Source organism: Clupea harengus, chromosome 19 (assembly GCF_900700415.2).
Source record: "Clupea harengus chromosome 19, Ch_v2.0.2, whole genome shotgun sequence".
Lineage (NCBI taxonomy): Eukaryota > Metazoa > Chordata > Actinopteri > Clupeiformes > Clupeidae > Clupea > Clupea harengus.
In genome coordinates, this window is record NC_045170.1 from 17,161,854 (window position 1) to 17,186,853 (window position 25,000).

General features: G+C 47.9%; 1 protein-coding gene across 2 annotated transcripts in view; it reads left to right on the top strand.

Annotated features, from left to right (window-relative positions):
• elmo1 (engulfment and cell motility 1 (ced-12 homolog, C. elegans)) overlaps positions 1–25,000 on the top strand; it is a 95,858-nt gene that overhangs the window by 50,239 nt on the left and 20,619 nt on the right. For both annotated transcript variants that reach the window (XM_031586579.2, XM_031586580.2), the window contains exon 16: positions 13,558–13,694. In XM_031586579.2, coding sequence (XP_031442439.1) covers positions 13,558–13,694 — 137 coding nt within the window. The remainder of the gene's footprint in view (positions 1–13,557; positions 13,695–25,000) is intronic.

Below are 25,000 nucleotides of genomic sequence, written 5' to 3' on the forward strand. Positions count from 1 at the left end.
TAGCTTTTAATATCTCTTTTTTTTTTAATACAAAAGTATCAGTGACCGTGTGTGTGTGTGTATCTGAATGGTAACATAGTACATGACCTTCAGATGCATCCAGCCCTAATCTGGCCCTGATCTGGCCCTTTTCTGGCCCTGATCTGGCCCTGATGTGGCCTGAATCTGGTGTAGATATCCAGAGTCTGCGGCTGAATTGGCTTGAGAGGCAGGTGCTCCATGGGTATCTGGGCTGGCAGAAGCAAGGCAGTGGGAGACCGCCTGACCATGGGGTTTGGTCATTGCTTTATAAGGTCATAATGGCAGTGAAGGGAGGATGATAAATGGGGGAAGACAGAGGGCAGGAGAGAAGGAGACGGCGAACAGGAAGAGTTAGCTGCCCTGGAGCCCAGCTGAATGTGAAGAGGCTGTCAGACAAGCTGCCCCTTTCTTGTCCTCGTTCTGGACGGGTGTGCAAGAGTGTGCATGCCTGCGTGTGTGACAGAGGGTTGTAGTGTATGTGTGTGCATGTGTATGCGTGCGTTTGTCTGTGTCTGTGTGAGTGTGTGTGTGTGTGACAGAGAGAGAGAGAGTGTTGTACGTGTATATATGTGTGTGTATGCCTGCGTGTGCCTGAGTGTGTGTGAGTGTTGAGTGCGTCTGTGTGTGTGTGTGTGTGTGTGTGTGTGTGTGTGTGTGTGTGTTATCAGACATCCTGGGGAGCATCTGTCAGCCCAATTGCACACTCCCACTGTCCTTGCCTGACAGGGTAGATGCACACAAGATGAAAACTACATCAACTTCTTCCTTACTGAAAGAGGAGCACCACTCACTGAATACACCCACAGCATACCACCTCTCCATACTATTCTTCTAGTTCTACTTCTACATGCAATTACCATGTTAGTCCCAGTCAATAATTACATAGTACACTCTTGAGTTGTGGCCACCGACATGGTAAGAATGCCTATTTTTTTATATCAGCGTTCAGTATGCCTTTGAGTCTGTGCGCTTATGATGGCAAGCTCGTGTGCACATGTGTGAAGGAAGGGGAGGGAGAGGGAGGCATGTAGATGCATATTAATGAATGATGTGCACTGATTATGCAGATGGTATGCCACTGCCGTTGTGGGGAGGAGAGGGGAGAATGGGGTCAGGCTCGGGGATGGAGGCCTTTTGGGATCCACTGATCTTTAGTTAATGAGAGCCGCCTCCACCTCCTCCACTGTCTCCTCCTTAGGGTCCTTACTGTCAGGTGAGGGATGGGATTGGAAGGGAAGGGAGGCTTTTTTTTTAAACTACTTTTTCTTTTTCTTTTTTGTGAGGCTGAAGGTCGGGAGAGTAGAGAACACATTCATAAGAGTGGCATCATACTGTCACCGGCATGGTCGCTTTTTAAAAGGCACCACCAAAAGCAACAACAACAACAAAAAACTGCACCGCTGTTAATGCATCTGTGTGATGTCCCATCAACGTCATTTCCTATCTGCAGAAATACTGCATGTTTTTTTTTTAGGGAGATGAAAGTTGTCCCTGTTTTGGAGAGAGAGTTAGATTATCGGGAGAGCGTTTTCAATTTATTTTTTTATTTTTTTATTTTTTTGCATAATGCAGAATTTTGTTGCCTGCGGTGATGAAAGAAGTGTCTAAACTTTTGCTCAGTGAAAATCCGATAAAGAGAAAAAGATTTAACAAGAACTGGTTTTATACATACTTAGTACTCTTTATAGTATTACCATTTCTCACAATTGATCGGTAATGAAAATGGAGAGGACAAAGTGGCAAAACGTTGAGAACAAGTACAAGATACGGTGAGATATGGCAAATGAGATACAGAGAATGTAAAGAATACCAGACCAAGACAAAAGAAAATGCCATAGAGAGAGAAAGGTGAAGTGTGTGTGTGTGTGTGTGTGTTTGGGGGGGGAGGGGGGGGGGGTTGTAATTAAAGCCCCTGCCCCATGCCCTGTGCTTCCTGTCAGGCGTGCGCCTGAGACGTCCTGTGGCCTGTGATCACCACGGTGACACGGAGGAGACTTTGATATCCACACCAACCCCCAGGCTCTCATGCCCAGTCCTGCGGCACCTGTCATTATGACACTCGCTCTAATGGTGTGTGTCTGTGTGTGTGTGCGTACATGTTTGTGTGTGTGTGCATATGTGTCACACCACTCTAATATAATGGTGTGTGTGTGGCTCTGTGTTTGTGTGTGTGTGTGCATGCATGCATGTGTGTGTGTCTGTTTCTCTGTGTGTGTGTGCATGCATGTGTGACTGAAGATCGGCTAATGGGGACGTGACTCTAAACTTCAGCACCTCCATGGTGTCATTCTGTGTGTGTGTGTGTGTGTGTGTGTGTGTGTGTGTGTGTGTGTGTGTGTGTGTGTGTGTGTGTGTGTGTGTGTGTGTGTGTGTGTGTGTGTGTGTGTGTGTGTGTGTGTGTGTGTGTTGTCTCCAGTGTGGAACAGTTGTCATTACTGTGAAGTGCCTCAAAGCTCCCTCCCCACTACAATATACAGCCCCAAGTCTGCCCCATCATCCAAGCTTGGAGACGGAACACAGCCAGCCTTTCCCTCTGCACACGAAGCAGCAGCCGTGAGTTGTGCCCTATACCTGAGGCATCTGTAATTATCCCCCAAATCAAAGATTTAGAGTGCAAACCTTTTTTTAAATGAACTTAAGCTTCAGATGGACTTGGTCTGTCGGGAACATCCAGGAACTAGAGTTTTATGTCTTTCCCTTCGTTTCGAAAAACACCGGGCGTAATGTGCCCTGTCCATCCTTATGTAATTTAAAGGCACTGCAGTCCTACAGGAAAGGCCATTTATAGCCTGTACAGTGATTCACGACATGCATTAACTACAGTAACAGTTAAAAGGAGCACTAATGCTTTGTCTCCACCGATGCGTTTTATTGCGGAAAAGATTCCATTAGCAACTGTACCTTTTTAAGAGGACATGCATTTTACATTTTAATGGGGGCAAACGGGGGTGCGGTGCGGTTGCGGTGCGCTGGAGTCGTAAGGCGGGTTCTGGACCTGGAGACGGAACTGTTTGGCCACAGCATCGACCCGGATGGATGATGAAGGTTTGCGGGGGAGGAAAATGGCTTTTTAAGAATCTTCCCCACTGATCGGATAAATCAGAAGCGGTGGCGCTACAGAAGTGCGCCCTTTTTTTCGAGAGTCGGACACAGAGAAGGGGAGGGGGGGAGAGAGAAAGATGAAGAGAGAGTGGTGGTCAGTTTGCCCTTTGGGCGTCAAAACTCGGGAGAACATGTGAGGGTGGTGGGGGGGGGGGGGAAGAGAGAGAGAGAGAGGGAGAGAGGGAGAGAGGGAGAGAGGGAGAGAGGGAGAGAGAGACTCTATTTCATTCTTTGTTAAAAAGAAGTGCAGGCTTTGAGAAGGACCCCCCACAGCTGCAGAGGAGGATGTCTGAGCTAAAAGAGAATATGTGTGTGTTTTTATCTCCTCTTCCTCCCCAAATATGAGCAAAGACGAGTGGGAGATCTCCTTTCGTTGTCATTTTAAGCCAATCTCAGATAGATTATGTGCCTCTGCCTCCTTGAAATGTCAAGGGCACTTCAGCCTGTCTAGGAAGGTTTTTTTTTTCTCTCTTCTCGACGCTAAAGCACATTTGGATGAAGGGGAGGGCCAGGACGCCTTCATGTCATTTCATGTCTCTTAGCTCTTCCAGCAATGTGAAATTTTGGCCGACTCCCCCCCTCTCCACCCTTCAGCTAACTGCTTATATAAGGTAGGGGAAGGCTGTGATATCCTTTCATGATGGATATGTAACATTTCTGTGATGTTTAGCTGGGGTGAAATACTGCCCCTAGGTCACCTTGTAAATACACTACAACCCACTTTTTGATTAACATTACGCTTGAACTTTTCCTACACATCCAAGGTAAAGCAAGCACTGCGAAAGATTTTGGTTTGACATTTCCTTGACTGATCTATCCAAATATATGTCAAATATTTATTTCAGAGCAGCCTCTGGTTTTCTCTTAATTGATTTTTTTTTGTATTCCGTTTCTGGACTGGAGTCGCTACATTATTCATGTTCTATCAAGCCAGGTGTCCCAGCATCACCCTCTCTCTCTCTCTCTCTCTCTCTCTCTCTCTCTCTCTCTCTCTCTCTCCCGCTCTCTCCCGCGCTCTCCCTCTCTCTCGCTCTCTCTCTCTCCCTTTTTCTTTCCCTCTCTCTTCTCTCTCTTCCTTTCTCTTTCCCTCTCTCTTTCTCTCTCTCAAGAGCACCCGCTCTGAAAGATTCATGGCCCCCTTCTGCAGTCCCCCCTGAAACCACTTTAATGGAATTCACAGCAGTCACTGCAACCCCCCCCCCCCCCAACCATGTACCGCACTCGCTCACTTAACTTCACCCCCCCCCAAATAAAAAAAAAGAGCTGAAAATGCCCATGTAATATTTATAAGCTTATTTAGAATGGGCAGTCAGAGAAATGACCTGGATATTGATTCCTGCTATTCTCTGGGCCCTCCTCCATCTCTGCCTGTCTGAGCGGGGGAAATGGATCGGTGCTTGTTGGAGACTAGCTTGACCAGCCCGGTGCGGATGGATAGATTTATGCTGGCAGGTGAAGGAGAGGTTTCCTGGCCCTGCTTGTAGAGGTGGAGATGGGGATGAGGCGTGACTGGCAAACCAAGACCCTCTCATTCTGTGCAGATTGCATAAACATGGACATGTGTTGTGTGTGTGTCTGTGTGTGTGTGTGTGTGTATTTACCTTGTTTTTGTGGCAGGTTGTCAAGCATTCATTTTGCCAACATCTCTCTAGTGTGGCTGTGTGTGTATGTGTGCGTTAAAAAGCTGCAGCTAGGAGCAGAAACCACCTCTGTGGTGACATTTCTGTAGTGCCTGCCTAGTGGGACGGTGCCCTGCTGAGAAGTGGCAAGAGATGCGCGTTGGCACCCTTCACCCGACATCCTGCCCCTTCCCCTCCCTCTCTTTCCCCATCCCTCTCGAGCAATGCCCACAGGAGCCTCCGCCTGTCTTATCTCCGTACCGTGAAAGAACAATTTCCAAGAATCCCATTTTAAAGAACGAGTGTCTCTCGCCGTGTTGAGAGGAGCAAGGTTGCCAAGCAGCTCTGGCTGTGGCCTCTTTCTGCAAGTTTTCCCCTAAGATCTTGTTAAAAACTACAAAAAGTTGGGTTTTCTTTTTGATGAGGGAAAAATGGACCATGGATTCCTGATTTCAACTTTTTTTTCCTCCTCTCTCTGAAAGCAGGGGGATGGCACAGTGGCATCATTAAGCCTGAGCTTTTGGTGCTTAAAGTCCTGAAGATCTCCTGCCAAGCCCTGAATGTTTTATGATCCAAACAGAAGACAAAAATAAATCAATTTGTTTGTTTGTGTTGCTGTTGACAAATTTGTTTTCCCCCTGCTGCTTAGAATGCCAACAACCCAACCCCCCCCCCCCCCCCCCCCCATACACACAGACCTTTCTAAGAGAGACTGACTGGCTCCAACGCAAACCTAAAGGCACCCATGGGTAGTAGGAGTTGCTCTGAAGTAAATTGGGCCGTCGCCCATAAATCCCATGCTGACAGGCATGTCACCCGGCTCCTCTGGTTAGTTAGTCCCACAGCCACTTCTTCTCTAAAAGCCCCTCTGAAAGCTGGAGGTGTCAGACTGCTGTAGAGATCGACTCCAGGAATGAAATGCCTCCGCTGGCCTGGGGTGGATTCATGCTGCCTGTGCTTGAGAGAAATCCCCACTTGGTGCCATTGCCTGATTATTTGAAACGAAAAAAAAGATCCAATTACGAGCTTACATGTAATCTGACTTGAAGGGAGCACTTAAGTACAGACCGTCATCTTTTTTTTTTTTTTTTTCATTCTTTGGTATATTTTTAAATCCTGTAACAAGATTATCAGTTCCTTTTAGACTTGTAGTCCATAAGAAAGACACACAGAAATCAGTCTGGTTCAGCAAGGCCCTAGATCAATTATGGTCACATGATTTCAGCCACACATCTCCATCCATATCTACAGGAGATGTACAGACCATAGCCATGACCTTCACATACGCTACACATAATCTGATCATGCACTTTAAGGAACTATGACATGAGGCTAAATATGCTACACCAGTCAAACATGACAGATAACATTTGAATAGATTAAGAACTGGATGATGCTGCAGAGGGAAATCCCTGTTTCCTCTAGGGCCGTCGCTACATCCACGGAGGGCGCAATGTGCCTAGGGCACCAGGGGGCACCAAAAATATAATAGCTAAGAATAAATGTAAATAGAAAATAATAATAATAATGATAACAACAATAATAATAATAATAATAATAATAATAATAATCATCTACTATCTACTTTTCAGACTGCACCAGTAAATGGATATAGAATATGCACTATATAATGTACCAAAATAATATGAAGGATTCCCTGAGGTTCCCTGAGTTTCCCTGAGTTTCCCTGAGGTTTGTTTTCATTGGGCCTGACGACCCTCGTAGTGATGATATGAAGGCTATAGTCAGCAATTCACGAAAGACATGGTGGAAAAACAACCGTGAGTCGTGAGCAGAGAAGAAGAAAAAACACCAGGATGATACTATTGCATCTCTTGAATGTATGTTTGAACGTGTTAATTATTTTTAATTTTGACCAAGTCGGTTTCTAAGATCAGTACTTCCTAGAGCAGTCATATGCTTTATAGTGCATATGCATATATATATTTAGCGACTATTTAAAATAAATCCTATCTGTACCATGAGCTAAGGTGTTTGTGTGCGTGTGTGTGCGCGTGTGTGTGTGTGTGTGTGTGTGTGTGTGTGTGTGTGTGTGTGTGTGTGTGTGTGTGTGTGTGTGTGTGTGTGTGTGTGTGTGTGTGTGTGTGTGTGTGTGTGTGTGTGTGTGTGTGTGTGTGTGTAAGTGCAAACTACTCTCTTCTGTTCAGGCGAGGAGAATGCAGTGCTCAGCTGTTGTTCTCCTATGGCAGGTACTGCTGCAGAACCAATGGGATGGTGCAGTGGACTGTGAGTGCCTCGCCCTGTATGTGTGTGTGTGTGTGTGTGTGAGACTGCCAAGGCGGTTTGTTTTTACCTGAATGCCATCAGTTGTGATGGCGTGAAGGTTTGTGTTGTATATGCTTTTGTGTGTGTCAGAACTAATACATGCAGAGAGAGGACTGGCTGTAGTGACTGGGGGTGATGAGCTATTCTCTGTGTGTGTGTGTGTGTGTGTGTGTGTGTGTGTGTGTGTGTGTGTGATGTGAGTGATGTGTAGTACTGAAGACATCTGCAAACAGATGGGGCAGCTGTCGTGGACCTCATCTGCGAGTCCAGTCTGTTGTTTACTCCACACGGCCGAACCTGCCAGCAGCCATATCTCTCCCTGTCAATTCATCCTCATTCTAGCAAATACTTCTCCGCTGTCACTTTTCAACCCCTCTTCCCTCCCTCTCTCTCTCATCCCCTCTTCCCTCTCTCTCTCTCTCTATTTCCCTCTCTCTCTCTCTCTCTCTCTCTCTCACCCCCCTTTTCCTCTGTCGCTCATTTTTCTTTTTCTAACTTACTTTCACTTCCTCATTCTCTCTCCCTTTCTTTTCCTCTCACTCTCTCATTCGCTCTCATTCTCTCTACCCCCTCTCTCCCTGAGTTAGAATGCGCTGAAGGCGCCTTGCAGACTTATCAGCATTTGATCTGCTCTGTCTTGTTATTATTCATCATTCTGTCTGAATGGAAATTTAATGGCGATTGGCAACTTTCCCCTCAATTATTCAGCTCCAGCGCCTCTCTAAATGGGCGATGCCCATCACCCGGCGCCCAAGACGGGCTCCCGTGTGACAGGTTTGTTACGAGACGGCACGAGTGTGTCAGAGAGTGTCAGGACATATGAAGACACACACACACTGCAACATTGTCTCAGCTGCCGTGTGTGTGTGTGTGTGTGTGTGTGTGTGTGTGTGTGTGTGTGTGTGTGTGTGTGTGTGTGTGTGTGTGTGTGTGTGTGTGTGAGTGTGTGTGAGAACACATCATTATGGTAGGGAACATCACCTCTCACTGTGGATTTATCAGACCCCTGTGGTGACTCTCGGCTCCAAGGTGACTCCTGAGTTCCCCAGTGTAGCCTGTCCTCTCTCCCTCTCTCCTCTCTCCTCTCTCCCTGGAGGCTCTCGCTCAGAGCTCAGACACATGTCACAAGAGCTTTCTCTTTCTTTCTTTTTTCTCTTCTTTTCTTTTCCACGCCTTTCCTTTCTCTCTGGCCTCACTTTGTCTCTGTCTCATACTCATCTCTGTACTCATACTCACATATGCCATCTGCACAAGAGTGTTTCTCCCCTCTGTTGCTACTGGTGTGTGTGTGTGTGTGTGTGTGTGTGTGTGTCATACAGAGAGGGAGAGCCAGAGTATAAGGCCTCTTCACCCCGACACCTCACATTTTGCCACGTCATTATTCACCTCGTTATTTTTTACCCACAATTCCTCTGTCCGTCTGCTTCCTGTTGTAGTTAGCCATGCCCGGATTCAGAGAGGAACAGGCATCATCGTCACGCCTGCCAGTCTGCCCCCCCCCCCGGCACTTGCCAGCTTCTCTCATCCCTGAGCCAGTGAACTTTGAACCCAGAACAGGTGGCAGCGGTGACGTTCGAACGTTCCCGACGCTGCCCCCAGAGCTCTCTTCGCGGTCCCACAGGACCGGGACACGTGACCGGGACGAGTCGGGGAGAGAGAGAAGGATGACTCATTCAGTGTTGTTTCCGTTCAGGCGTTCGCACGCAAGAATATTTATATGCTCTGAAGGGTTCGTCGTGTACAACAACATCCAGGGCTTCCAGGATGGATGCGGCCTGATTTTCTCCTTTCTTGCACCCTGTCTGAACTCTCGAGGTCACTGCAAGGGGAGGCTTTCTTCAGAGGCCTCACTCCGGCCGTCTCTCTTAAACCGTCATGCAATACTGTCCCCTGGATGAGAGGGGTCGTTTAGAGTTTCACAGAGTATAGCCGACATATGGTCCAGCCACGACCACCAGCGAGGCTACAGGGAGATTGTGTTTCCCCGAGCAGAGGCCACCCAGGCTGGGCTTGCCAGGCTGTGGGGTTGGCTGTGGAGCCATATGGCTCTTTCCCTACAGGGGCCTGAGGCACTCTTTTATTTGGAACCTCATCTTTTCTAAGCTGTCCTCTGTTTTCCTGAGGGACGTTCATTCATATTGTGGTCCAGACAGTTGTGGCACAGCCAAGGACCTCTGGCACAAGGTCTCTGCAGAGATGTGTGGTGTGATGCCATACTGTGGTGATACAGGGGTCTATTTTTTATTAACACTTTTTAATAAGACAGTGGTTTTGATAGGACCCACTGGTTTGATGAGGACATGAAAGGGTGCTAACACAGGCGTGTTCTCGGAAAGAGAAAAGTTATCTTGTACCACAAAGTACTCAGCCGTCGAAAAAAAAAGAAAAAGAAAATCAAACCCCATCCTTACTTTCAATCCTCTCTTCGCTCTGTGGTTTTCTATACAGCACCATTAACAGATTGGCGCAGCGAGTTTTTGGAAAGGTGGCAGGACATCGTCTCAGGTCACTGAGCACACAGATTAAGGTCATGTTGCACATGATGAGGCTCCTGGGCTCTGAAAGGAGGCTTTTGATGGGAGATTTGCTGGCTGCATCTCTCGCCGCAGTCTCTCATTTCATTCCCCTTGCCATTCTGGGTACCGTGTCTGCGGTTGCTGCTGTTTCCATTTGTTGTTGTTGTTGTTGCTGTTTTTTGTTGTTGTTATTGTTGCCCGTTTGTTGCTGTCAGTTGTGGTGGTGGTGGTGGTGATGATTATAGAGATGATGGTGAAGAAGATGGTGATGATGGCTATGATTATGGTAGTGGTGGTGGTGGCGTTGGTGATGATGATATTGATGATGAAGAGGTTAGAGGTGGTGGCATCTAACTGAAGGATGAGCTAGAAGGATAACATGGTGATTTATGCCCTAGCTGTAATATGCTGACAGATGACCGTCTCTCTCCATGAGTAGACAGCTAGCAGCAGCGGCTCATGGCCCAGTTCAGATTGGTCTGCTCTGTGTCTGGAGGTGTATGATTGGCCTGCTCTGTGTCTGGAAGGGTTGTGATTGGTCTGCTCTGTGTCTGGAGGTGTGTGATTGGTCTGCTCTGTGTCTGGAGGTGTATGATTGGTCTGCTCTGTGTCTGGAGTTGTATGATTGTTTGGGTGGAATATCCGGAGACGCCACCTCTGTAGTCATCACTGGGGAGCCGTTTATCCCAGTTAGAGGCATTCAATTAGAAAAAAGATTACAGAGCTCTGAGAACAGGAGAATCAATTCTCTCATTCCTTTTCTTGTTTTTCATTTTGGTCCTGTGTTATCAAGACAGCAAACTGAATGCAGGCAGGTCATATAGTGTCTTCTTCCTCTTCCTCTTCCTCCTCCACTAATCTTTGGTCGACAGTATCATACACTTAGACTCCCCAGTCCACATGAAGCGTAACATGGTTGTGGCCCAACATGGCTGATACGGAATAGAATAGGTGTGCGTTTCCCTTGGTGCTAGCACCGCCTAAATTGGGGTAGAGTCAAAGCACTTTTTGCCAAAATTTAAATTTTTATGGCAAATTGGCCCTTTAGGAGGCACATTACCGTAGCATCACAATTCATATGTTGAGGGTGCCACCTTGTGAATATTGTTCAAAGAAAAAATCTAGCACTTGTGGTATTGTGATTCAAATTCTTTGGTCACACGCCAAATGTCATGAAATTTTGTTATTAGGGGGCGCTGCAACTGACACATTTCAAGAACTGCTTAAGCTAAAATGTTGAAATCTGGTATGCTTATACTTAGCTACATCTCCTTAAGTTCTATTCGGCTCCCTCAACAAATCAAATCAAAATTCAGCAGCCATTCCATTTCTGTGTGAATGCCCAATCTTAATGAAATTTTGTAGGCTCGTTTATAATGCCATATAGAAGCTATTTACCCAATCTCAAACAAATCATCCATCAGACATGTTTTCCCGTGTTCTTCTGCCATGGTTTGGTCTATCTTCAAAATAAATGTTGTCTTTAAATCCTTACGCAACATTTACAAAAGTGGTCAAATCTTTCAGTCTTTCACCACAGTTCATACATTCTGCTTTGACCCCGCTGATCTCTGCATGCAGCTATATTTAAACGTATTATTATGATAGCGTATACCCCTGTCCTGTCATAAATGTTGATACTTGTAGGCCTATATGTGCCAGAAAGGTAATCATACAAGATAAAACACTTTTCTTGGAACGGACAATATAATATAATATAAAATGTTATTTCACGTAATTCTTGCTCATTCTCACTTTATGCAGCGCTAGTTTTTCTGGTGGTGTATTTATCTTCTTTTTTTTCCCCTGATGTGATTGGTTTGCTTGTTGCTGCCCTTGGGAGTGCAGTGATGGTGCAGAGTGAGAGGCGCTAGCTCTCTGTCTGGTGATGCCAGCACTTCCTTGTGCACCATGAAGAGTCAAGCAAGTCCCAGATGAACTCTGGTGTCCCCGCCCTGTGTCGCCCTCAGCCAGAGAGAGACACAGACACACACACACACACACCTCTGTCGTCAGCCCTGTGAAGCTGATGAAGATCTCTGTCTGGCAGTGCAAGCATCCTCCTTGCACCGCATCTAGCCTGAGCTTGAGCGAGTCCCCGATGACCCTCAAAGACCCTGCGCTCCGGGTTGCCCTCAGACACACACACCCGCGCGCACACACACACACACACCACTTGTGAAGTGGATGGGCAGTGGATTTCCCTGAAGGGCAGTGTGCTGTCGACTAAGCAGTCGGTCAGCGGCCCTACCGAGGCTCCCGGGCGCCTGCAGAGTCATGGTGATGGGGAGAGGGGGGTGTTGGGAGTTGAAGGCTGTGACTGGCCCCCGGAGGGCGTCATTCATTATGCTGTGAAGTTTCAATTTCTGCCGAGCTGATGCAATTACCTGGGCCCCTGCCGGATTCCCTCGACACCCCAACCCCCCCCAACTCCCCTGCTGAACCCACTGCAGCCGGTGCCACTGCTGTGAATGGACACAGCAGGAGAGGACAAGCAGGATGATGAGGAGGAGGAAGAGGGCCTGAAACCTTGAGCTTAGCCCAGTGCTTGACTCGAGTCTGACATTTAAAATCACACTGTGCTGCAGTCCTCACTGCCCTCCTTCTTTTAATGCTTTTTTTTTTCTAGGTGATGTCATGTTTTTGTTGATGGCCTTTGGCTGCTTTTGTCATTGTTGCAGCCTCGCACTGTAGCGCTTCACGTTCCCACTTTAATTTTGCACAGACTCTCTTTTTTTTTTCGTTTTCAGCTGGGCTCCGGGGAGCTGTTACGGTTTTACTGCCTGGATAGGTCGTACATCTGTCCCACGGCTTTTAAGATATTGTGCCATTACTTTTTTGGTAGAAGTCGTGATATGAAACATCGCAGGCTGTTAAACCGTTCAACCATGGGGAAACCGAGTACTGAAAACCCCTTTTGTTGTTTTCCTTCATCTGTTAGTCTTCATCTATACTCCTCCTCGTTTGAGGCGCGTATCACAAAAGTTGAGCTGAATTTCTCAATAATGGAGACGCACATCGTCACGAACTGAGATGATCTAAACAATGGAATAACACCAACCTCTGCCTCCCAGTCCCATTTATAACTCAATAATTTGTGTGTGTGTGTGTGTGCGCGTGTGTGTACCTGCGCGTGTGTTTGTATGCATGTGTAGGAGTGCGGGGTGCAGAGAAAGCCTGCTCCTGTGCTTTTCCGCGCCGCCGTCTCCTCTGCCAGGAGCCTCGCTCAGAGGGAGGCAGCAGCAGTGGGAGCGTGCGGCGCGAGCAGGGAAGGCTTCGCCAGCCTCCGTCCGTCTCCAGTGTGTGTGTGTGTGTGTGTGTGTGTGTGTGTGTGTGTGTGTGTGTCCGTCTCCAGTGTGTGCCGTGCCTGCCTGCCCACTGGGTGGATGCTCCCAGGCAGGGCCATGTGAGGCTTGAAAGGGCTGGCTAAAATAAGCAACACGTGTTGTGTGTGTGTGTACGCGTGTGTTCCAGTTGCTAACGTGTGTGTGTGTGTGTATATGTATATACGTGTGTGTGTGTATATATATGTATATATATATGTGTGTGTGTGTGTGTTCCAGGCGCTAACATATGTGTGTGTGTGTGTGTGTATGTATGAGAAGAGAAGCAGTCCTTAACCACCCTGTTTCTATTTCAGAAAAGAACAGATGTACTTTCTTACTGCCATGGGCCTCAATGGTTGATTGAGATCATTTTATAAATGAATGGACAAACAAGTCTTTAGATGTGATGAAGTGAAACAACTCATATGAAAGTTTGTGGTCAACACTAACATCTGGTTATTTGGAAAAATACTACGACATTATTTCAAACCCAACTGTGCATTGAATATCAAAACAAAATGAAAATCGCTGCCAAACATTTCAATTTTTGTCTTTTTGGCCGATAACAATTGTTGCTAAGGCGCTGGAGAACCTTCTTCTGACTGAAGTTCCAAAGATTCTGGAATGCTCTCGTTCCGTACCATGTTATCTGGTGTGTTAACGTTTCTCTTCTGGTTCCCCCTACAGCGAGTGAGAACTGCCATGACTTCCACCCCATGTTCTTCACCCACGACCGGTCCTTCGAGGAGTTCTTCTGCATCTGCATACAGCTCCTCAACAAGACCTGGAAAGAGATGAGGGCCACATCAGAGGACTTCAACAAGGTACTGAGAACAACAAACCCATTAGGCTAACTAGCACTGGACATGTTTTATTCAGGGGGCACCTTTCTAAGAGTCACTCAATCAGACGCAGCAGACTTGGTAACTGACACCGTGACAAATGGCTGGTGCATCTAAGCCAACCTCATTAGTATCCTGTTGCATAACCTACTGGGGTGTCAAATCCTCTACTGTGGCACCGTGTTGTCCAGAGTTTTAACTAGTGTTCACTGAACGGCGATGAAGTGATGAAGATGCGGCCATCCATCTACATTTCTATACATGCTTGACCTCTCGGGTAATCCACACCAAGCACTGGCACTGGAAGGACTCTGCCCTCCCTACCGAGCTGCAGGAACTCCTGATCTAAAGACTAAATACAGCCACCGAATAGGAAAGGTGCCGTCAAAAACTCAGCCGAACCAGGTTCTGGGAGTTGTGATACACACACACATTCACATACTCACATACATACATACAGCCTGTCAGAACTGAGCCCAGACATTGTTTACACAGTTATTCAGTCTGCCTGTGGAAACCTTAATGAAAGCTTGAACTTTTTACAAAGAGTTTAATATTTTGCGCTTAATTAGGATGCGTGGACATGAAATTGCATCTTTAAATGCCTCCCCCGAGCACGTTTCTCCCCGGTCACGCTGATTAAATTCATCATTGCCGTTGTCTTACTCAAAGGAAACTCGCACGATATAAACCCCCGGCTCCTGTAAGTGTTTTCTTCTTATTTGCATTCTGTCCTCATTAAAAACAACTAAACGACATGAAGAAAAACACATGCACACACATAAAAAGTTTCATCTGTTGATTTGGGGGGAGTCCCACATTCCACGCCTCTGAAAAGTGCATCTTCTCACCCCAACTTCCTGCTCCGACTCCCGACTCCAACACAAAGGTCTTGCTCAGCTCTTGATATGTCACTTCTTTGATTTTCCACAAGAGGCTCAGATTAGCAGAGAGAGAGAGAGAGAGAGAGAGTTGGGGGGGAAGCTCATGAGCAGACGAGTGAATTACAAGCCCGTTGTTTGGTGAATAATGAGCTGGCAGGGGGATGAATGCAGATTGAAAGTCGACACCGACAGCAGTGGCAGAAGCGGCGGCAACGAAGGGAGGGTTGGGAGAATCCGTTTTGTCTGCTGGTCTCATTTACTAGCGGCTAATTCCATTACAAGGCCTTAGAAAAGAGAAATGGAGTCGGATTCAGAGGCTTGAAACGGCTGCGTTTGTTCATTCGTCTTGGCCAGATACACACACAAAAACAAAACAAATCTTGTCACATAATGAGGTGTTTGGATTCTAATTAAATTGGAATGTTCCGGTGACTTTTTCATAGTAGATAAGTGCCTAAAATGGTAGAGCTGTTTATTTGAAAAGGTTATTTGGCGAATTTGTTGCTGCAAATTAATTGCGCTGTGCTTCCCTGGAAAGCTGCCAGAGACCGCGTCTCCTCGTGACCATGTGCAAGTCCCTGTGTTCATGCTTGCCACAACAAACCACACCCAGCCGCACCACACCACACCTAGTATGGTTTTGCAGGGGGGTCTGGAGGGGTTGGTAGCCAAGCAAACAGTGCGGTAAGGCTGCCTTTGTCGACGCTAAATGATAAAGAATGATACTTGCCGGCCCCTCTCTGCAGTTAGAGAGTGGTGTGGAAGCACACCTCTATTCTGAGTGTGTGTTTGTGCATGAGAGAGGGAGGGCGAGCGAGCCACTGCTTGAGCCAGTGCACAGCGCAGTTTTGTTGGTTCGTTCATTAAGAGCAGCGACCCCGGAGGTTGACAGTCTAATTGAGAATAAATGCTAATTCAGCAGTGGGCAGCACTAGCCGCTCGCTCGCTCGCTCTGCCTGGCACTGCGCTTGGCCAAGGTGAGATGGCCAATTTTTATGCAAGTTGACCGAGAGCCAGAGATGCTCAACAATAGGAGCAGCAGGAGGAGGGGCGGATGGGGTGAACCTGGCGGGAACATGTGGCGCCCAGCGGAGCAGAGCTGAAGAGTCGTCCAGTGGGGACGTGCAAGGAGTCGGCAGTGCTGCACTTTTGTGTTCGATTTTTTTTTTTACCAATTTCTGAATGCTGAATTTAATGGTCATCTATGTAGTGTGGAGTACAAAATAATTCAGCGTGTGTTTTAAAAGAGATTCATGGGACCTCTACCCGTCCAAGAATCCCTTTATGTTGACCCTTAGGGACAGTTTGTATAGACAGATAGATAGATAGATGGATACTTTATTAATCCCGAGGGAAATTTAGGTCATCCAGTAGCTTATACACTTAACTTAACTCACAAACGTACATACACAAATCACAGTAGAAAACAATACACATAGGGAGAACATGTTCACAGGGAGTGGGGTGTATACAGATACAGGATAGGGCTGGCCCTATATTACAGTGTGCATTGATTGTGTCAGTGTTGATGTCCACGAGGAAAGTAGTGCAAAGAGTGCAGAGAGATAGTGTTCATGTGCTTGTGTGTGTGAGGATAGTGCAAAGTGATAAAAATAGTACAGTCTGTGCAATGGGCTAGTATAGCCAGTAAAAAGATGGACAGTGGGATGGAATATAATGAGATGAGAAGAGGAGGGGAGACTAAGGTAGACTCATGCAGAGAAGTCCATCTCCTTCCCCCTCCCCTTCTGCGTGGCGTTGTAAAGCTGTATGGGCCTGGGGACAAAGGACTTCCTCAGCCTGTCCGATGAGCATGACAGTGACAGGAGTCTGCCACTGAATATGCTCCTCTGTCCGTTAAGAGTACTTAGTATGTCAGTTTAAAACTGCTATAAATCTGATTAACAAAAGCCTATAGTTGACTTCAATAAATCCCAGGGCTCTAGGTGGAGCATTGTAAGGGTACTATTATAATAATTGAAAGAACCCCTTAAAGGTAAGGTTCCCAATTGCATTCTTGCATTGTGATGGTTTGATGAGAAGAACCAATTGTATGGGTGCGCTCCACTACGTGTGTATTAGTCCCGCATTGGGTGGATGACCTTAGTGGCATCGCTGGAACTGTTGCACCTTAAGGCTGATATAATTTTTTTGATTTATTTTTCACCGGCTTCGCTTTCCAATGCGCACGGCCACTGTTGTGTCTGAAAGTGATAAGCCCAAGCGCCGTGCTATTACAGAGTGTAATTTAGTCCGAAATAAAAATAGGTGCCTGTTGACCTTAATAACACCATCAGGCCACTTGCTGTGACAGCAGAAGGGCGACTCTCTTGACCTTATTAGAGGCGTATTTCAGACTGTAGCGGAGAACAAAGATGAGTCGACCACAGCAGCAGCAGCAGCGCTGGCTCTGGTCCACAACCACAAAGCGCAAAGCTGCCCTGCAAAATGTTAAATAAGATGTAGCTTATCATCAAAGTCATCACAAAGTAGGCCAGCTACGTTTCTAGGATTTAAGGGATGCACAAGGCCAAGCCGTATCTCTCCTTGGCGATGGGGTTGAAACGTCAATGGTATGTTTTATTAATGAAAGCAGGCTTGCATGTCAGCTCGAGGGTTCATGAGCAGCGTGGATAATCAGGTTGTCATGTCTGGCGGGCTGGGCTGGGCTGGGCTGGGCTGGGCTGGGCTGGGCTGGGCTGAGCTGGGCTGGGCTGAGCTGGGCTGGGCTGGGCTGGGCTAGGCTGAGCTGGGCTCATCTGCGACTAGGCTGGACTGGGCTGGGCTGGGTTGGGCTGGGCTGGGCTGGGCTCATCTGCGACTGGGCTGGACTGGCCTGGACTGGCCTGGACTGGGCTGGGCTGGGCTGGGCTCATCTGCGACTGGGCTGGACTGGGCTAGACTGGGCTGGGCTGGGCTCATCTGCGACTGTTGCTGTTGCTGCACCGGATGAGTCACAGACACCTCTGGGCCAAGAACTGTTAACACAAGAGGGGGGGGGGGGCTCATGATTGAAATTGAGGGATAAGATGCCCCACCACACACACACTAAACAAAACACACACACACGCGCAATACACAGTCAGTCATCCGCATGCATAGACATGCTGTTTACCAAGCAAACAACATGAACAACACTTACTTGCCCACGGCCGAGCGAAGAAATACACGCCAGATCAATCCAAAACACGCACAAGCTTGCATTCACTCCAAAGTCAGCGCACACAGTGTCACACACACGTACACACACACACACACACACACACACACACACACACACACACACAAGAGGAGAGATGCTCTGTGACACACTCCTCACTCCCCCGTTATTTGCGTGGGAGGTGGAGCCCGAGGACTGGAGAAGCCAATTCAATTAGAGCCCCTGCTCCGTCATGCACTGTCACCGGCGGTAGCAGGACAGCCTATCACCCGCCGCGCATATGCCACCGCCACTACCGCTGCCGCCGCCGTGCTTTACATTGGCTTTAATACATCTGCAGTGTGGTGGCAGCGGCTAAAAATACCCCCAATTACACGAGCCGGTTGAACAAGCGGACTGACATTCAGGGCCGAGCCACTAGCCTGCTGACGCTGACTGTAAGATGGTGATGTAAATACATGAAGCACATGTATGGCTGTAATCAAGGATGACGTATGAATTGTTTGATGTTTGGGGTTTGATGTTTTTGGCAGAAATGATTTCTACCTTCGAATGATATATTTGACGTGTATGTGTTTCTTATGTAGTGGTGTGTGTTGAATATATTTAAATATGTAGTGGTCTTTTTTGAAGCCATGTCACAGTATGATTGTACTGTGCTGTAGTGTTCCCAGTGTAGCATGTTGAGTAACTATGGGTAACAGCATATGGATGCGTTATTCTTGCAATTATAAAACTCGGTGGTTAAAATTGGTTTAAGATACCATTGGGTCATTTTGTTGTTACACAGATCAGTCACTGTGTTATCCGTACAGTTTGTCAAGGGCTGTGGTAGTGTCACAATTGTTTTCATTTTGGCTACAATATGCACTGAAATCTAGGCACTGCGCTTACCAACCTTTACTCAACCTTTCTTTCTCCACTTCACACACACACACACACACACACACACACACACACACACACACACACACACACACTAATAGAATTATGCATGTACAATCTAAACCACAGAAACACACACAGTACACACCAAAAGCACACCCCAAAAAATTTCTCAGACTCACACCTAAACCCATGCATCATAAAATTATTAGGTTCAGCTCAACTAGCTAGGCGGATGTCACATGTCCCATCGTGTGAGTGGGTGTGTGTGTGTGTGTGTGTGTGTGTGTGTGTGTGTGAGAGAGAGTGTGTGTGTAGTGTGTGTATGAGGGTGTGCATGTGTGTATGAGGGTGCGCTAGTCAGTGCTGTGGAGAGGAAGAGGAAGGTCTGACGCTGCTGCTCCTAGGGCAAAAAATTCTGAGAGAAAAAAAAAACACGTTTTGCCTGTTGCCATGGTTACCATCCTCCAGTCTCTGCTACCCCTGCCTCTGCACGACAAGATGGAACGTCTGGTGTGTGCTTATGAGCCTGTGTATGCCTGCCCGCCTGAGTGTGTGTGTGTGTGTACGTCTGCCTGTGTGGGTGGGTGTGTGTGTGTTTGTGTTTGCGTGTGTGAGCTTGGATGGGCATGACCCCTGACAAATGCCTCACTCACTTTCCCACACGGCCCAAAATGACGAGCCCCGGCTAGGATGTGGTCCCTGTGCCCCCCCACACCCCTACACCGTTTCCACCCAGCCACAGTGGAGCAGCACCCAGAGCCCAGCACAGAGCTGAACTCCCGTCTAAGCACTGCTCTCTCGGCCGCCGCCGCCGCCACTGCCGCTGCCTCCCCTCCCCCTTCTGAACCGCTCTCCCCTCCCTTCCCCTTCTCTCCCTCCCTCCCACTTCTCCCTCCACCCCAGCCCCATGTGTGATCCCTCCTCCAGCGCATCTGATTGGCCGGGGCCGCGGACGCATCTGCCCAATCGCGGCTTAAACGCGCAGATCAACATAAGCAGAGCAGCCTCGCCGATCCCCTCTCCCAGACAGCGATTCTCTGAGCGCCAAAGCAGCCAGAGAAAGAGGAAGAGAGGGAGAGAGAGAGAGAGGGAGAGAAAGAGAGTGAGAGAAAGAGAGTGAGAATTGCGCGCAGGAGGGATGAGCTGAGGGGAGACCGCGCGCTCTCTCCCAGACTGTTGCTCTTCCCGCCACCTCTGCTGTTTCATTCTCTCTCTCTTTCTTTTTTTTTTTTGTTTTTTTTTGGTCCGGTACAAAGCGCAGAGCTTCGTCTGCCTCTGCTCGCGAGAGGCTCTGTTAGTGTGCGTGCGTGCGAGTTAGCCAGCGTTAGCTCCCACGTTAGCCACCCCCGGCGCTTCCCTCCCCTACCCCCCCCAGCCCCCCTACTCTCCTCCCTGCCGACGGCCGCCAGCGCGGAGTGGAGTGGAGTGGAGTGGAGTGCAGCTGCTCGCAACCATGGAGGTGACCATTCCATGTGAGTACCACGGGGAGTTCTCCTCAGAGAACAGAGGGAGATAGGGAGGGGAAGGAGAAAAAGAAAAGGAAATCAAGCCGTGTGCCATCAGTGATGGAGTGATGGAGAGGGAGAAGAAGAGAGAGAAGTAGTGAAGAGGGGAGAGAAGGGAAAGCATGAGCTGTGTGTGTGTGTGTGTGTGTGTGTGTGTGTGTGTGCATGCATGCGTTTGACTGGGGGTGGTGGCTGGTTGGTGATGAGAGTGAGTGAGTGAAGCTGAGAGGAAAGATGACAGAGGAAGAGAGAAAGAGGTTGTTGTTTGTGCCGTTGCCTGAGATAGATGCGGTCGGGGCTTTGCGTTGGCTTGACATGCTTTGCGAGGTGAGGTGCACGCAGACAGATGGAGCGCTTGGCGGAAGGCAGCCAGGGCTTCCAGGCTTTGTGTGTACTCAGCCACCCCCCACCCCCCTCCCCAACCCTAATCAGGTTAGGGGCAGATTTTCAGACAGCCCCCAGCGATTAAAACGGCAGCACACTCAGCACACACACATACACACTCAGCGCACACACACACACACACACATACACACACACACACTCTTGTAAGCACACACACACACACACACAATCGTATGCACACGCATGCACGCACAATTTCACCTCACACCAGGACAGCACTGGGTAGAAATCTTCTGAATGAGGGGTTCCTGATGTCCCTCAGTGTTTGTGTGAAGCAGACTGATACACCTAGTGAAGGTACCTACTGCTATTTGCCCACCTCAGTGTGCTTGTCCTTCCAAAGGATGCTTTGATTTGCCATACATGTCTCTCTTTGGTTCTATGCAGTCTTTGATTTTATACATCTCATTGTAGCCTAATAGCACAGGTAATCCTCTTTGTCTGGGTTCTTGACTGAACGTGCATATGGGCTTGGTGTAATGTTAGACAGATATTTGTGCACCTGTAAGACTCAAGATTGGATTATATTCCACCATGGTGGAACCATCTCAGTTCTAGCTTTACCTCTGACCTCCTGTGTGTGTGTGTGTGTGTGTGTGTGTGTGTGTGTGTGTGTGTGTGTGTGTGTGTGATGGAGGGGCTGTCCATCTTGTGGCTGGTGGAAATGACTTTGAATGGTCGGGGTAAGGAGGGAGTGGTGCTCAATTCATTGATCGCTGCTTTCTAAGATATTTCAGCATCAGAGGGAGGAGGAGGAGGGGAAGAAAGGGAGAGGTGAGGGAGGGAGGGAGCGAGTGAGAGAGAGAGAGAAAATGCACTGTCTTGCCTCCTGCACACACAGACACACACTTACTCACACACTCTCTCGCTCGCTCGCTGGCTCTCACTCTTTCACACACAATTTGTTTCACACTCTCTCACACACACTCTCTCTCTCTCTCTCTCTCTCTCTCTCTCTCTCTCTGTCTCACACACACATACACACACACTCTCTCTCACACACACACACACACACACACACACACACACACACACACACTCTCTCGCACACAATTTATTTCACTCTCTCTCGCATACACACACACACACACACACACACACACACACACACACACACACACACACACACACACACACACACACACACACACACTTTCACTCTCTCCCGAAGGCACCCCAGAGCTTCTGACATCTCTCCACCTCAGCCTCCCCATTACACCCCCCCTCCCTCTGTCAAACCAGCTACTGCTCAGTCTGTTTTGGATCACCGTCCCTCCCTCTCTCTCTCTGTCAGACTCTCTCTCTCACACACACACACACACACACACACACACACACACACATACATACATTCTCTGCTTGTGTTTATCTGACGTTGAACATGGTCTTAGTAGCATCACCTCATATGCTGTGTTGCCAGAGCCTGGAATGACAGCAACAGCTGTGAAAGCAACAGCTGTGAAACAGGTAGTGGAAGGATGACCATGCAGGTAAGCAAGCACACTCCACAATCACAGTCTTGACTCTTTATCCGCGTACACTCTACAATCACACACTCTTTACCCGCGTACACTCCACAATCACACAGTCTTGACTCTTTATCCGCGTACACTCTACAATCACACACTCTTTACCCGCGTACACTCCACAATCACACACTTTTGACTCTTTATCCGCGTACACTCCACAATCACACATTCTGTATCCCTGTACACTCCATAATCACACACTCTTTATCCACATACACTCCATAATCACACACTCTTTATCCACATACACTCCATAATCACACACTCTTTATCCACATACACTCTATAATCACACACTCTTTCTCCACATACACTCCATAATCACACACTCTTTATCCACATACACTCTATAATCACACACTCTTTCTCCACATACACTCCATAATCACACACTCTTTATCCACATACACTGACGCGCTGCTGTGCCCTTGCCACTCCCGGTGTCCCTCTCCGGCCATGGCCGCCTGCAAAGCCACTGGGTAGCTGGAAGCACAGCATGCCTATCTCTCTCTCTCTCTTTCTCTCTCTCTCTTTCTCTCTCTCTTTCTCTTTCTCTCTCTCTCTCTTTCTCTCTCTCTCTGCTGGAAAGGCTGGCTGCCCGTGCCAATCAATACATGGAAAATCGTGATCAGGCGTAAGAATCTCTCGAAATACAATTTTCTTGGTTTATTGGATTTTGCGCCGGGTCTCTCTCAGACGAGTTATTTATATCCCTCCTCTTCCTCCTCATCTGGCTTGCTTTAGTTTGCCCCCCAGGCCTGTTTGGTGGTCTATGCGTGTGTGCATACATGCGTGTTTGTCTGTGTGCATGTATGGTGTTTGTATGGTTGTTTCTGTGTGCGAGTGTGTGTGTGCGTGTGTGTGCGTGTGTGTGTGCGTGTGCGTGTGCGTGTGCGTGTGCGTGTGCGTGTGCGTGTGCGTGTGCGTGTGCGTGTGTGTGTGTGTGTGCGCATCCTTGAAAGTATCCTTACGGTCGGATCGGTCCACATGGGTGTGCGGTGGCTTGTGTTGTAGATGTAGTCAATGCAGACGAAGAGGGAAGAGCCTCTTTGCCTTCTGCCGGAGGCATATTTAAGAATATGACCTCAGTAATTTTGCATTTCATCCCGTCTAGAGGATGCTAACCTGTCCCCGGAGCATGACTGCCTCTATTTGGAGTGACATTTCCATTTTATTGGTTTAGCAGACACTTCAATTCAAAATCAAAATTCCGTATCAAATCTGTTTGCCCTATGGAAGTCAAACCAGTGTGTGTGTGTGTGTGTGTGTGTGTGTGTGTGTGTGTGTGTGTGTGTGTGTGTGTGTGTGTGTGTGTGTGTGTGTGTGTGTGTGTGTGTGTGTGTGTGTGAGAGATGCAGTCTTTGTGTGAGGGACAGTGAGGAGCTGAGCTGTCTATGTAGCACTACGCCCAGCTACCAGCGCCCACAGGCCTTGCAGAGATTTTACGGGAAAGAGCTCCATAAAGCTGTCTGTGTGTTTGTTTAAGTGTGTGTGTCTGGATTCTTTGTGCGTGTGTTTTTGTAATTCTGGACATTAGTGTGTGTGTGTGTGATGCTGAAAGAGGCAATTGTTTGTGTGTAGGTTTTGTGTGGAAGAAAAATCAGCTTAGTGTGTACCCCTTGTTCATAATGTGTGTGATGGGGGACCTCAGGTGTATGTAGGTGTGTGTGTGTATGTGTGTGTGAATGTGTGGCATGTGCTTGAGAATGGGTGCTCAAATCAAGTCACGATGTGTGTCTTTTCAGTGTGTGTGCACGCGAGAAAGAGAGTGTGTGTCTTTCTTTAGTGGTAGATATGGTCTGTATACTCTTTCTCTCCTGTCAATAGCTCCCCTCATGTGTCCAGGGCTTCCATTTGTCTGCGACCACTCACAATATGCCAGCTTCCTCTCAATAATACCCTGAAGGACAAATACAAATAGAGTCTGCACACAGAGCCACAACCACGCGTCTAAAAATGGCAGTGACTGCATCACAACTCAACCCCCTGCGGTAGCAGCCGCCGACACCCACAGGAGCTCACAGATGCCAATCCCATGCCAGCTGAGAGCTCGCCTGAGCACGGGCACGCTCAGTAACCAGTCCCTGGGGACAGGCTGAGGGAGAGAGAAAGAGAAAGAGAAAGAGAGAGAGAGAGAGAGAGAGAGAGGGGAAAGAAAAGAGGAAGGAAGAAGAGAAGGTGGGGGGAAAAAAGTAAAAAAAATAAATACAATTCTTTAAGAAACTACTTTAAGTGTGAGCGGGATAAAGAGATTGGGAAAGAGAAAGAAAGGGAGCGTGAAGCAATAGAGAGAGAAGAAGAAATGGAGAATGTTGTGTAATCCGACAGAGAGCTTCTGTCAAAGAGCTGACCAAAGGTGACACCACCATGGTCTATCGATCAGGGTCACATATAGTGCTTGTTGGTCCAATTACCCTGTATGTAGCACCCGTCGCTAACTCCGAACACCCACACCCTCGCACAATGCTGACCAGTGGTGTTGGAGCACTTTCTCATTCGCAAGCGAGTCATTACTAATTCAATTGATTAATGGGGGAACTGAAAAGCCGTCATTATTGTATTTCTTTTTGTCAATGAACTGAAGAGAATATTCAGTCCTCTTTTTCCTGAACTTCATGTGTGCATAAAAATAGCACCTCACAGCTCCCCTGCTTGATGTGTGTGTGTGTGTGTGTGTGTGTGTGTGTGTGTGTGTGTGTGTGTGTTTGTGTTTGTGCCTGCGTCTTTTCTTTCCTCGCTAATAGTTCCGCTTCCTGAACTTTGAAGTGAGCCGTTGTTAATTGACAGCGGAGGCTGTGGGTGAGCGTGGTATTTTTGTATTTATAAAAAATGAAAATAAATGGAGATTAGCATATCAGCGAGCTAGAGAATGAGCGAGTGGTTGGGGGCCCCGAGTCGGGAAGCTGCCGGTTCCCTC